The sequence below is a fragment of the Lynx rufus genome, unplaced genomic scaffold (genome assembly GCF_022079265.1).
Source record: "Lynx rufus isolate CCGP_SWC_20201006 ecotype Redwood Valley unplaced genomic scaffold, mLynRuf1.p SCAF_1, whole genome shotgun sequence".
In the NCBI taxonomy this organism is placed as follows: Eukaryota; Metazoa; Chordata; class Mammalia; order Carnivora; family Felidae; genus Lynx; species Lynx rufus.
In genome coordinates this window covers 27,313,576-27,328,245 of record NW_025814823.1, presented here as the reverse complement: position 1 = coordinate 27,328,245, position 14,670 = coordinate 27,313,576, and the positions used below count along the sequence as shown (strand labels likewise).

The 14,670-nt window shown below is 43.7% G+C and overlaps 1 protein-coding gene across 2 annotated transcripts in view; it reads right to left on the bottom strand.

Moving 5' to 3' along the window:
• ENOX1 (ecto-NOX disulfide-thiol exchanger 1) overlaps positions 1 to 14,670 on the bottom strand; it is a 206,585-nt gene that overhangs the window by 114,199 nt on the left and 77,716 nt on the right. For both annotated transcript variants that reach the window (XM_047078969.1, XM_047079041.1), the window contains 2 exons: positions 6,099 to 6,205; positions 2,010 to 2,127 (listed from right to left, as the gene is read on the bottom strand). In XM_047078969.1, the coding sequence (XP_046934925.1) occupies positions 2,010 to 2,127; positions 6,099 to 6,205 (225 nt within the window). The remainder of the gene's footprint in view (positions 1 to 2,009; positions 2,128 to 6,098; positions 6,206 to 14,670) is intronic.

Sequence of the window (14,670 nt, the reverse complement as noted above, 5' to 3'; positions counted from 1 at the left end):
TGCAGAACTGAAAGTTCAGGTCCTGCTTCAGGCTCCTATTAGATGCCTGGGGGAAAAAACCAACAGAGATCTAGCTAGAAGGCTCTTCAGGGAAGCTGCCAGAGAGACTCGCGCATCTCAGCCTAGGGAAGGGAGCTTTGAATTCTTCTGCAGCGGAACTGTGGGTCTATGCTTGCTGTCACGGTCTAGAAGACTTCCCACTGGAGCCTACTGCCTGAGTCATTATTATTCTTGTCCTATTCTGAGCAAACTATGAAATTATACACATTCCTCATTTGGGAAGTTGACGACTTATTTAAAAAGAAATGTCACCCCAAAATTAAAAAAAAAAGCCACGGGTTCAAATAAGAATTTCTGATTGATTGCTTTTCTTCTACACCTACCGCATAAGAATGTTAAGGATCCAAGTTTCATGTAAACTTGCCCCTCATCTAGAAACTTCAAAAATGATGAAGGCTTTATTGAGAAAAGAAAATTATTTATTTATTTACCAGCAGAGCTCATTAAATGTAAGAAGTTCACACTAAAACTTGCTCTTTGCTTTTGATAGACGCAGGCTTGTGGGACAGAAATTGCCGTCCTCAAATAAATAAGTCCAAGCCCAATAATCAGTCCTGAGAAATCTCATTTCCACTTAACAAGAGATGTACACTGACACATAAATGCTAGGTTCATTTTTCAGACAAAAGATACATGGCTTCAAAAACTAGTGGCACGGTGCCTTCTTTTCTGCTAAGCTTCTGAAAGATTTAAATGAGTGGCATTTGAGGATGAAAGGGAAATTTTCTAAGGCAGTGGTCCTGAAAGTTTAGCGCGCCTCAGAATTCCCTGGAGAATTTAAATCGCAGATTTCTGGATCTCACATCCCCACCCCTGCCTCCTAGAGTTCCTGATTCCTTGGGGATGGAGCAGGGTCCAAGAATTTACATTTCTAACAAATTCCTCGGAGGTGCCTGATGGTGCTGGACTGGGGACCACACTTGAAAGAACCACTGCGCTAGGGAAATTGAACTCCCTCCTACGTATGCCTAAAAGAAAAGGATTTTCTCGTGATCATCATTCGTGGCCCTGGCACTCGCTGAACCCCGGAGAAAGGGAGCACTCTGACCACTTTGCAATCTTGATGACCTGAGTATTGGAGTCTTGGTTTTGGCTTCTACGGACACACTAGCAAAGATCCTCTGTTCCTGGCCACTTGATTCTGTCAAAGAGCCTGAGGTGGGTGAGTATTTTATTCACTGGTACGTCGAAGGAGACAGGTCAAATCCATGCTATTCCTCTGATTTTCTTTTTTGGAAATGGTGGCAGTTGTGGTCCTTCCCAGGCCTTGAGACAACACGCTTCCCCTCGGATGAGCAAGCAATCTCCCTTGGTGTCTCCCATATCTGATTGAGCACCTTTCTTGCCTGTAATGCTAAGAGATTTGCATCTAATTCGGGGAGAGAGTTTTCAATCAGCATCTGAGTGTAGGCGGAGCACGAAAAGCAAGGTTCTCTCTAAGCTTCTCTCCTTTTTCCAACTCAGGAGTGATGCCCCTTTCTTGGTACCACATGAGGCCACCTCTTTGATTACAGGCTAGGGAACGTTTATTGGAAAAATGTCTAATTCTCCAGCACATTGGCTCAGAGGCTAGAAAGCTTCTTTAGGGATTAAACAATTCCCATGTAAGAAGCACACAGACGGAGACCAAATTTTATCTGTATCTCAGCATCAGCGGTGGCTGCCACCCTCTGGAAAAGGATTTTTATGGGAATAGGCAAATATCCCTGAAGAAAGTGCAACAGCCCCAGATATATGGACACAGAAACAAGTGGACCAATTTAAATCACCGTGTTCCTAAGAAGGAGTTTAAAGTTCTATTAATAAAAGGCAGAGTCACTCAAAGATGAAACTTTAGTATAACTCAAATAAAAGTGAGTTATGCGGCCATTTCCTAGTACATACGCCCCATGTGAGATCTGGAAGATCATTAGGATGCCTCACAGGTGTGTGGCAGTCACCAGCCTTACCTGATTCATCGACTCTCATTTTTTTAGTCGGGCTGTCACAATTCTCATCATCTGACATTTCCATTTCTTCTTCGCGGCGGATACCCATAAGCTGCTCGCTTTGAGCGTTCCGGAGCTCCTGAAAGTAGAATATACGAGGATGTTAGAGTCACGCACACATGTCAACCTACCTTTTCTCAATGGTCTTTTGGTGTACTGGGATGCCCATACGAATGCTTAGAATCTGAAGTTTTTACACCTCCCAACCACTGCCCTGCGTCATCTAGAATGAAGGTCTGAGCGTATGGGGAGCGGAAAGATCCAGGGATAAAGACTAGTCAAGGGGCCTTCAGCAAATTATTTAATCTCTTGAGTCTCAATTTCCTCATCTGCCAAAAAAGGGGATGATAACATCACCTAGGAGGATTCCACAGAAATGCCTATCGTCATGACTGGCACAGCGGTGGCTCAGAGCTAACGATAAGATACATGCACGGTGGCATTTATAAAAGGCCTGGTCGACCACTGACACACCGTGTCAATTCACGAATGTTTCCTCATCTCTCTTGACCTTGATTTACTTATTGGAATTCTGTTGATGATAATAGTTTTGAGGAGGAAATAAGTGAATGTCTGTAAAGCTCCTTACCATCGTGCCAAATGCTTGGTTTGCTAAGTTGATAATGTGGAACTACTACCCTTCACGCAAAACGGTGCCCCTGCATGTGTGTATGTGCCTGTGTGTGATCACACACACACACACACACACACACACACACACACACACACACTCACTATTCAGGTATCCAAATGGCACATTTCAAAAGACGCTGGAGGACCAATGAAAACAGATACCTTTTTGGCGTTTCACATTATCATGTAGGGGTTTAGTGTTTCTGTTGTGTTGGTTGTTTTGACATCACTTAAAGATCTTAGGATCATGTCTTACTTTCTCTACTTACTAGAGGAGTGACTGCAGTCAAAGGCATTTACTTTCTTTGAGTCTTTGTCTCCTCACATTTTATAAAACGGGCAACAGTAACACAAGGCTGCTTGAATGCAAGAGTATATGTGAAAGCACACCGTAAACAGGAAAGAATCAAAATGCATTTCTGATGTGTTTTCAGGCACTACCTTGCCTAGAAGTCAGGACACTACAATTTTTTATGGTAAGTAATTCTATTATTTTGTACTAAGCTGAATAGCCTATGTTTGTGAATCCTTACCAATTCTATTCTCTTACATGTACTGTCCTCAAAACAACAACAATGAAATGACTGCATTATTCTCCCCCCCCCCCATTGAAATTGAAGTCTCTAAATAAAAACCACATAGTTAAGATAGTTTTGCTTTATCATGAACCTATTAATAACAATAAAAATAAATTATAACACCTAATGTATTAATGGCATGATTTTAAACAAAGTTCTAGTGCCCATTTGATGGATGTGATATTTTATTGTGTGATAGGTTCTCTGATTTCTCCTCTCCTCCTTAGCTCACAGATTGTAACTTTGGTAGTAGGGCGGAAAAAAAGGAAATTATTTACCGCTAACAGTATTTGCATGGTCAGCTCTGAGCCCTGGGAATCACCACTGCAGAGGACAGGGAAACGGGAGGGGGCAGAGCATCAAGGTTCCTGGGAAAGGGATACCCATCACAGGGAGTCTTGAGAGGTCACCGGGGTGACGGGCAATGCCTCCTCACTTGGCCATGACCCCCAGTAGAAAGAGGCACCAATTCCACCTTAAATAACACCAGTGGGTCTTGGAGGCATATGTCACATGTGATTAGTGGGGAAGCGTTTAGGTTGTGTACAGCTAATTTTTCCGCGGACAAAAAACCTGGTTCCCAAAGAGGTGGTTTGAAAATACTTGAAACAAGGAAAAGTCAAGTGGAAAGAATAAATGAGGCCAAAAGGGCCTGTGGTTTAGTCCCCACAATTAATGACAGATTGTCATACTGTAGCGGTTCTTGCGGGGAAGGGTGTTGGCAAGAAAAAAAAAATTGGGGAGGGGAAAAAAAACCTGAGGGTGTTTCCACAGGGTGCCTCTGGTTCAGCAGTAAATCACTAGTGCACTCTCATAAATCTGTAAAGGTGTTGCAGATAATTAACAGATGCTGTACATGGGAACGCAGAAAAAATCAAGCCAATTATCAAGCTTCTACGCAACAGAGAAATCATCCACAATGTTAAATTACCAACTGGTATTTAATCAATTAAGCGACATGGAGGGGAGAAAATCAAAGGTAATTTAGAATTCTATTTCCTAGTATATCAAAAGAGGTGGGAGGAGTGGCAGGGAGGCGCAGAGCCCCTCTGCGGGAGCACCTTTCAGGACTGCGTGCATCCATGTCTGCCTCTCCGTGTGTACCGAGCGAAGCAAGCGGTCTTCCTTGGAACAAAGCTGGAAGTCTTTGTGTGCCCTGCTCAGCAGCAGGACCATCAGGGAGGCAGGGCTGGGGGTGGGGGTGGGCAGGGGGAGCAGGCATGTGGGAAGCGTGATTTGGATCAATAACCGATATTTGCTAACACTCACGTAGTAATGACAGCCTTTTCATGCCCAGATTATTTAGCATCATGTTGCTTGCCTTTCTCTTAACGTTTCTGTTAATCATGTGTGGTTTTTATGTGAAGGAAAAGAATGTACACAGATGTATATGTGAACAATTCATAGACTAGTCACTCCCAAATCTGAATCATAGTTTATGGATTTCAATTTGTGTTTGCATAGCCCTCAATCTGTCTGTTTCATCACAAACGAGGACTCTCTCCTCCCGAAAATCAGCCTTGACTCAGCTCGCGATTCAGTGTCTGGACGAGCAGCAGGTAAGCGCCCTTTGTTTTTCTGGCTCCTGAAAAATTAAAGAGAAAGCCCACTTCCTCCTTACTCAAAATCCTGAACAGAGGAATGGAACTACATCAGTCACCAGCCACCTTCTTAAGTCTTTGTGAAGAAAACAAAAAATGGCCTTCTTAACAATAAATTGCACCAGCATGTTAAGTGTCCCATTATTGTGAAGTCATTCAAGATTGGCCATAATAACAGTGATAATAAAGAATTCATTTGGTATTCATGTGGATGTTAGATCTCGTGCCATTGGTATTTAGCTGTAATTTAGCATTAGTTAATGGGCACTTAAAATGCTACCCAAATGATTGATATTATAGTGCTTGGTGGTTCCTCAAACTCTACATAAAACACTTATTTTACAAGTGTGAGCCCAAATCGTTGCATAAACAAACCTTACCTTCTAGAAGTTTTGAGATTTTGAAAGAGGGGAGTATCATTTAGAGAACTTTAGTACTAACATGCTAGTGATAGAGAGGCATCCAAATGGAAAACATTCTCTCGTTAAAAAAAGAAGCAGCAGAAGAAGAAGCAAAGATAGCATACTTACTTTTAAATTACAGGTTCAAAGCGTACGCTACACTGTGGAGTTAAAAAGAACAGCTGGACGACCAATGACTAATGACACATTCTGATCCTTCTAGGTGGTGAGAAAGGTCAAGTTCTGGCCTCTTTCCTTGGGGTAGATACTCACACGTCAAGCACTGATGCGGAAGGGTGGACCTGGCTAGCCTAGACATTCACTCCCCTGGGGAAAGGTGCCCTGGGGAGACTGGCTATATAATTGGCCGGCCAGCATAGGGCACTAAGGCATCGTTTACAAAGAGAAGGCACAGAAGAAAGGCATGCTAGCCATTTCTAGCCCAAAGAGCAAACCATCACCATCAGTTGCAGAACACTGAAAAAAAAAAACCAACCCTCTGTATTTATTTAAAAGCTAGTCTTCTGTTTTACATTACACCTCTCTTCAGAATACGCAAGCAACACGTCTTGGCTTATTTCCGAGCTCTTTGCTATCAATGGCAGAGATGCCTTTCTTCCTTTGCAGGGGGAGAAAAGCACTCTGTTTTCTAAGCATTAAGTCAGCTGCTTTTCTGGATAAGGCACACATCTGAGCTGGATTTAGAGCTGACAATGCGACAGGACAATGGCAGGACAGCTGCCCGCTATAACAAAAACCGAAATGGCTGCAGCCACACTATTCTCTGCCAATCCAGCTGTGTGATGGTGGTTAAAAAGTAATAATAAAATCACCAACCTCAGAATGCTTTCGCCAAATGTCTATGTTCTTGCGCTGAGCTTTCGAGAAATGGTCCCAAGCTTTTTGTCTGGTAGAAGCGTTGAAAACGGCCACAATCTGCTCAACTTTGGTGAACAAGGAAGTCAAACAAGACAAGTAATTTATGTTGTGATCACTATAGGGAAGCAAAGCAAAGACACTAGGAGTCTATGGATGATGTCATAGTAGAAATAACATCATCGATATCCATCCAATTTGTGCCTTTTTGTACTTACATTTTAGCAAGGCTGGGGATGTCTCCCTTCAAGTCTGTCTCCACAACTTTAGGTTAAAACAAATTCTAAAATACAACTGGGTAGAGCTCATGGGCATCTGCTTCCAAGATTCTGCAGCTTTCGTTTAAAACCGTGACTTGGTATGTCTACATACCTAGATCTATGGATATAGATCTGGTGTTGGCATACAGATGCCTGGGTTGGGGGCTTAGAAGTGAAGCCGGGGCGAGGCGGCTGAATGAGGGAGAGCCAGACATACACCTTTTTCTCTTTTGGTCTCCATCTCAAGGACTCAACTGCAGTCCTCTGAAGACATTACTGGGTCCAAGTTCCAAGCTGGGGCAACGAATAGGTGTTTCATATCACCCCTCAATGTCAAGGGCCATTTTTACTCCTTGGCTCCTTTCTCCCCTCTACCCACCCCCCTCCCACCCTGCACCCTCTGCAGCCAGCCCTCCAGCCCTCTGGCAGGGAACAGGAGCAATCGTCTCCACTTCAAGACAGACCAAGGCTCACCCAACCAGCCGCACAGGCATGCAGATCTCATTTCAACACGGCCTGACGTCCTGCTCCCTAGTAGTTCATCAAGACCACATACCATTCTGTTCTGCCATTTTCACTTTCCTAAGGCTGCCCTCCCACACCCCTTGAAGTTCTAACTCTCTCACTTTGGCTTCATTTAGCATTTTTTTTGGTTCTCAGGCAAATTGCTATTGGAATGATAAACGTGTGGGGCCCTGAACAAAGCTAGATAGCTATTAGGGGTGGGGCCAACCAACTGCAGATCCAATCTTTCTTAAACAGTTATCGATCTAGTAAGCATGGGATTAAGGAAGTTATAGCACTGAATTAACCATATGATTAAACCTGAATTTCTAAATATTTAGTTAGGAAGGCCCAGTTAGAATTACCTTCTCATGGATGCTAAAACTCTAACATAAATCCTTCTTAAGTGATTCCCAAGGCTCTATTATAAAAAAAAGGGCATCAAAGCTCTTCCAAATCTTCCAGGTGTCCAAAGTATGGCAAAGAGTAATGGAATAATCCCCACAGAACAACACCTGGTGCCACAACTTAAAAAATTATCACACAGAATAAGTAAGTATATGATGGAGCAGAGAAAGAAAGTAGATGCTGTTCACTTACCACATTGTAAATATCTTCCAACGCTCATGAGCAACCACTTCCCAATCAATGGGTAATTTTCACAGAGGCTTTTATGTTCCCCCCTTTTCTCTCTCGAGAGAATCCCAACTCCAAATCTCCTTCTTTATCAAATTTTATCATCACGTCACATGATGAACTTGGTGCACTCAACTTTACCAGGAGGAGGTGCTATCACCTTAGCTCACGTTCTCCAGGGGCGCATGCGGCTCCCTTCCCCGACCTCGTCTGGAGGAAGTCACGCTGCCAGACTAGCCACACTGTGCTGCTCTAGGTGCTGACTTTCACCTGACCGCCACCTCCCCGGGCTCTGCTTGGCTCCACCGCAGCATGGCAGGTGGAGAGGAGCTGGTTCAGCCTCACTGCCTGGGCTTCCTGGTGTTTTGTTTGCATGTGGGCTGAGGTCGTGGGGGAATTTCAGCTTCCTTTTGCTTGGGCAACACAGAGCAGTCAGCCCAATCTGCAGTGGTGAAATGCACCGTCAGGCGAGATTTCAGGGGTGGGAATCATGGGACTGTTAAAAGAGTATACGACCCCACAGAATAGAGCTGTTTAAGAGGCATCATTTAGAGGAGTGAGAACAGAGGGGCACCGGGTGGCTCGGTCGATTGAGCATCCGACTCTTGATTTCAGCCCAGGTCATGATCCCAGGGTCATGGGATCGAGCCCCACATTGGGCTCCACAATGAATGTGAAGCCTGCTTAGGATTCTTTCTCTGCCCCTCCCTGTGCTTGCACTCTCTCTCTAATAAACATGAAAGAAAGAAAGAAAGAAAGAAAGAAAGAAAGAAAGAAAGAAAGAAAGAAAGAAAGAAAGAAAGAAAGAAAGAAAAGAACTGTGTTATCCAGAGGGGAAGGGGCAGTAAGGGTTGAGGCCAAGTATTTTGGTGGTGATAGTCAAAATTCTGCCATCAACCAAGAAAGGCTGTTAATAAAGGGGATACACTAGAGAGAAAATGATCACATATGTGTGTATAGAGTAGGGGGAAGGTAAGAGAGGCCAGCGATACCCATGGAAGCATAAAGAAGGGAAAACGCTTAGAAGACAGACCCAATGGCTGAATACTACACAGGTTCAAGGGTAAAAATAGATCCTCTAATATCTACTCAAGCTATGTACCACTGCATCTATTTCCTGTTTGAGGCTAAGTATCTCAGTTATTTAGAACATGTTGTTACCATATCCTGGGGCATACGTTCAATTCATTCATCCACCCATTCATTTATTCAGCAAACATCTGAGATCCTCTAGTTACCTACCAAGCACTTCACTGATTGCTAGAAATATATGATTAAGACAGCCCTTGTCCCTGATGGGATCAGTCTCTAGGGAGAAAGGAAGATAAGCAGATAATTATCCTATGCAAGAGAGGTATGGATGACGGTACGGGGACATAGTAAGTAACAGGGGCCACAGTAACTAACCCGGTAGGTACAGTCAGGGAACACCCCCAAAGGAGACAACATTGTCACTAGGTCTTACACGATGAGTCAATGCTTGCTCCTCACTTCAAAGGCTAGGGCGAGTGCTAAGTGACGATGGGTCAAGAAGGACAGTGAATGCTAAGCCAGGTGGTGAACTTTACACTGTAACCTGAGGAGGCATATCTGAGTAGGGTTTCTTTGGGAGAAATGATGAAGGCTTGAGTGAAGGCAGAACAGTGAAACAGAGGCGGGAGCAAGGAGTCATATGATGGGGCAAGCTGATGGGACAGGTGGCTGAATTGCTATGAGGAAGGAGGGGGGAGACTAGCATGCCTCAGGCTTGGGAGACACCTCAGCAACCAGGAGGACAAGCCCAGGGGGAGGTGGGAGAGAGAACATAAGGGACCTGCTTGGAACACACTGAATTTGACATGCCCGAAGGTCATCCAGATGGAGCTGAAATACAGGTGGGGGGTTCAGAAAGAAGTCACGACTCAGAGACGCGTCTTAAATTTTCTCAATTTAATGCAATTTCATGCAGTTGTATTCTTTTCAATGGGGTAACTGATTAAAAGCAAAACTAAATGTGACGAACTCTATACTTCTTAATAAGTTTTGTACTTTCTCTGCAAACAATACCAAATAGTAAAGATCCCCCCCTCCCCCAAATAAAAATTAAAAAAACCTTGTAACTCCGATTAGGTTTGAAAAACACTCTCAAGGTTTCTCCATGGCTCAGTTTCCTTCTCTCATTTCTGCAGAGACCGCTCGGGAACCAGCCATTTCTCTTGCAAATGAAAGTTCTTGGGCACACGAAAGGACTCGGAAAGAGTGCTTGGATCAGCAGGAATCCATCATCATTAGGAAAAAACCACCTCAAAGAGTAGGGCTTAATGAATGTGATTCAAAGGCAGCAGATTTGCAAAATCATAAATCAGGATGACCGCTGGTACTGGTGTCCCAGGTAAAGACCAGACCCTCTTCGTCGTCTCCAGCAGGGAATGCCGAAGAGCAAGCCGACTGCCACTCAACACCGCCCCCTCCCAGTATAATTAATACTACGGGTCCTCTACCCAATAAAACTGCAAGTAGTTACTCACTAAACTCAATCTTTAAAGTTCTACCTAAAAGCTCAGAGACGACATAAACTGTAAACAAGGCGGCCCTGGCATTTGTTCCAAAAAGCAGCTTACAGAAGAACAAATTCCAATCACCCCAGCCCATGCCTTTGCCACCCTAGTGGGACAGCGACTTCTGGTTCTAAGGCCACATGTGAGCCTGGGTCAGGTATACACTCAAACATTTTGGAAGTACTATCAACAGAAAGAGCTCAGTCAGAAAATTTCTTTTCTCTTTCTTTTTTCTTTCTTTCTTTCTTTCTTTCTTTCTTTCTTTCTTTCTTTCTTTCAAAATTTTTTTGAAGTTTATTTATTTTGAGAGACAGAGAGAGCAGAGGAGGGGCAGAGAGAGAATCCCAGGCAGGCTCCATGTTGTCAGGGCGGAGCCCGATGTGGGGCTTGAACTCACTAACCGTGAGATCATGACCCGAGCGGAAACCAAGAGTCAGACACTCAACTGACTGAGCCACCCAGGCGCCCCCAGAAAATTTAAATCTATCCTTCACACCTTGCAAATCTATCCACCCCCCTCCACCCACCATCAAATTCTATGCTTCAAGTGTTTTGCCTAAATTAGGGTTTTGGAGAATCATGAAAAACTCAAAAGTGCTTTTTCATAATTGTGCTTGAGTGTCAGTCTTCGATGTCATAAAGGAGTCCCTGACATATATCCAGCAGGTGTAAGTGAACTTATAAGGAAGGATAAACAGAGCTTTGATCAAATCGCTAATCACTCTTTGCAGCTGCAAACCCCTTGTTAAAAGATTAGAAATTGCAAGCGTTTATTTGAGCAAAAATCAATCAAATTAGGCAGTGCCGAATGGTAAGAGCCCTCCACTGACTGGCAGGAGCCGGGAACAGGCCACAGGCTTTCACAGGAAAAAGGCGGAAGCAAAGCAAAGCAAAGCAATCGTGGATCGGTCACAGCTTAAAATCTGGTTGCCTGCCTGCGATTGGTTGTCCTTAGGTTTCAGTTTTGTACCTTTTAGGCATTTATAGGCTCGGATTTGGGTTCGCAGATGGACACCACCACGACATCAGGGCCCCCTCCGTCTGGTGCTCCCCTTGTTTATTGAAGAATTTAACATCCCAGTAGTGATTATTCATTATCTTGTATGTGTGCACATAAAGAGGCACTACACGAGCATCACACGCACACGCATGTATATATTCTTCAGAATTAAAAAAATCCGTAAGACTAAGTAATGTAACAACTTTTTTTTTTTAGTACTGTCCCCTACCTCAAAATGTTTGGCCATCTGCTGAATTCAGAGCACACTTCTCACCTGACAGAAAACATGACACGTTATCTTTAGAAGCACTCGTGTTCAGTTTTCGGGAAGGAAAGCTCGGCACGGGACATCCATTCACCCAGAAACAGGCCACATTTAAACAAGCTCTCTGGGAAGGAGCAGAGTGCCAGGCACAAAACCTCAGATTTCCGGGCTGCACGAGGCTCCTGAATTCTGAGCTCCGGGGCGGAAAGGCCTCGGAAGCAAGGCAGACGGAGGTTAGGCTCCTCCAAGGAGCACAAGCCCAGACCTTTCTCTTCCTTGTCCCCTGACTACCTACTTCCTCAGTCCTCCATGTTGTGTTCCAGCTAAATAGCTGTGAAACAGCCTTCAATCCATTTAGTGTTGCAAATGTCTGGAGACGCTAAGTCCTTTTAGGCAGTAGCTTTGCCTAAATAGAGCACCTCAAACAAATCTTCAAGCTCAATTTTTTGTTTTTAATGTTATCTGGGCTCATCATAGAGCCTGACTCTGTAGGGTTCAGAGGAAATTTGATTTTCCTTTAAGGGATAACATCTTTTCCATATCCTCTATGAAGAGCTCATAAAAGATGTTCTAAGGCACGTAACAAATGAAATAGTTGACTTCCCCCACCCTGGCTGGTTCCTGTTGCTTTGAAATACTAAAAGCTAGGGTAGAATTGATGAGTCTGGGCTCTGGACTGAAAAATTACCACAGAGGGAATGTAGTAAGTGATTCGGGCTCTCAGGACACCCACAAGAGCAAGACAAAGCCAGAGGGAGGAGCAGTTAGTGTCGGACACAGACAGGGGAAGCTGCTAGAAGAGATTCCCAGAGAGATTCCTGCCTACTCAGTCTGGGTCCTGAGCACACAGGAGCCTGCCAGTCAGTCTGGCAGGAAGCCCAGGAAATAGAGAATTAACACGGTCAAACCCATCTATTAGGGAGGCATGGACTGGAATTTCAAGTTGAGGAGGAAAAAGGGCATTCCGGGGTTTTCTCCTGAGATGAAGAAAACGAGCATTGCTGCGTGACACCGTGAATCCATTACAGCGTGTTAAACCCGAGGCCACGACACCACGGGCGGGCATCACCTTTCTTAACATCCTGGCTAGATGAGGCCGGATGTTTAGTTCTTTGGGGGAATGTGGACGGAGACAGAGAGAAAGTGGCGATCAAATTATATATATATATATATATATATATTATGTATATATATATGTATATATATATATGCATATATATGTATATATATACGTGTATATATATATACGTATATATATATATATATACGTATATATATATAAAGAAATAGGATGCTTTTAGCAAATTTCAAGCAAGCACGGAATGGTGACATTATTCAAATAAATGGTAAGATATTAGGTGGACGGTGACTTCTTAAGCTTTGTATAAATCCCAATACATTTCAGGAACTGGAGATCCCCTTATTAATACATATATTCAAATATTCTGAGAAGTATCAAAACAAAAATCTCTGAGAATATTATAATTTTAATGGTTCCTTACAACACGCAGCATTTATTAGGCTTTTAAAATCCAATAAATCCCCCTGCCCAGATTAGCCCTATTGACTAGATAAAAGTGATAGATGTATTCAAGAAAAAAGGAATAAAATGAAAAGTAAAAGGTTACCTTCCCATCCTGGCTGCCTCCCATCCAGTTTCTCTCTTTAAAGGTAACCACTCTTAACAGATTCTGGCATCTCCATCCAGGGAAAAATCTTACGCATGTAGTAGATAGACTGTGTCTATCCTTTTTTTTTTAATTACAAAAAGCATAACCTTTCTTCACTTACACAAAAGTGCTGACATTGTATATACTGTGCTGAAACTCGCTCTCACTTAACATATCTTGGAAATCTATTCATATGCATGTTAAAGGCACTTCATTTCACCGCCCTTCCCTTTTTTACGCTTCGCAGGTATATTGCACCTTTTACAGATTGAAGGCTTGTGGCCACCCTGTGTCGAGCAAGTCCATCAACATCATTTTTCCAACAGCATTCGTTCGCTTCATGTCTCCGTGCCACGTTTTGGTCATTCTCGGTAATTCATTGCAATACAGCAACCTCCTCATCATTATTGCACTTGTTACGATGACCATTGAAATTGCTTTGGGGCACTGCGAACCACACCCATATAAGATGGCAAACTTAACCGACAGATGTGAGCGTTCTGATTGCTCCACTGACTGGCTCTCCCCCCATCTCTCTCCCTCTCCTCAGGCTCCCTGCTCCCTGAGACACACCAAAGTTGAAATTGGGCCAACGAATAGCCCTATGATGGCTTCTAAGTGTGCGAGTGAAAGGAAGATCCAATCGATGTGCCAAGCTTCACTGTCGTCTTATTATAGGAAACGGCCACAACCAGCCCAGCCTTCAGCAGACACCACGCTGATCAGTCAGCGGCCATCAACAGCAGACAAGATCCTCTGCCAGCAAAGAGATTACAACTCTCTGAAAACTCAGGTGATGGTTAGCACTTTTTAGCTACAAAGTATTTTTAATTTAAGGTATGTACATTTTTTTAGACACGATGCTATTGGACGCTCAATAGACTCCAGTGCAGTGTCAATATACCTCTTATATACACTGGGAGCCCAAAATATTCATTTGATTCACTTTATTGCAATACTCACTTTATTGTGGTGGTCTGGCACTGAACTCGCAATAGTTTGGGGGTATTCCTTCGTTAATCAGGTTGTAATGAACATCCTCAGACATGTCTTTGGGCTTTTTAAAATAATGTTTTAAGTTTGTTGATTTTGAGAGCGAGAAAATGTGAGCAGGGGAGGGGCAGAGAGAAAGGGAAAGAGAGGGCGAGAGAGAGAATCCCAAGCAGGCTCCACACGGTCAGCATGGAGCCCGACAGGGAGATCCAACTCATGAACCGTGAGATCAAGGCCTGAGCTGAAACCAAGAGTTGGACGCTTAACCGACTGAGGCACGCGGGTGCTCCTGGACATTTTTATATAAACGTCTTTATAAGAAATTCTTGCCAGTGGAAAAGATAAAAGAGTATCTGAATTAAAAAAAAAAATTGTTTAACGTTTATCTATTTTTGAGAGAGAGAGACAGACCGCCAGAGAGGGAGACACAGAATCCAAGCAGGCTCCAGGCTCCGAGCTGTCAGCACAGAGCCCGACGTGGGGCTCAAACCCACGAACTGTGAGATCGTGCCCCGAGCTGAAGTTGGATGCTTAACTGACTGAGCCCAAGAGTGTCTGAATTTTAAATTTTTGAGAGCTATTGCCAAATTGCACTTTAACTTCATGCCCGCTAAGTTTTGTTTTTCAGATTAACTGGAAGTTTGTACCTTTTGACCCCCTCCCCCCAT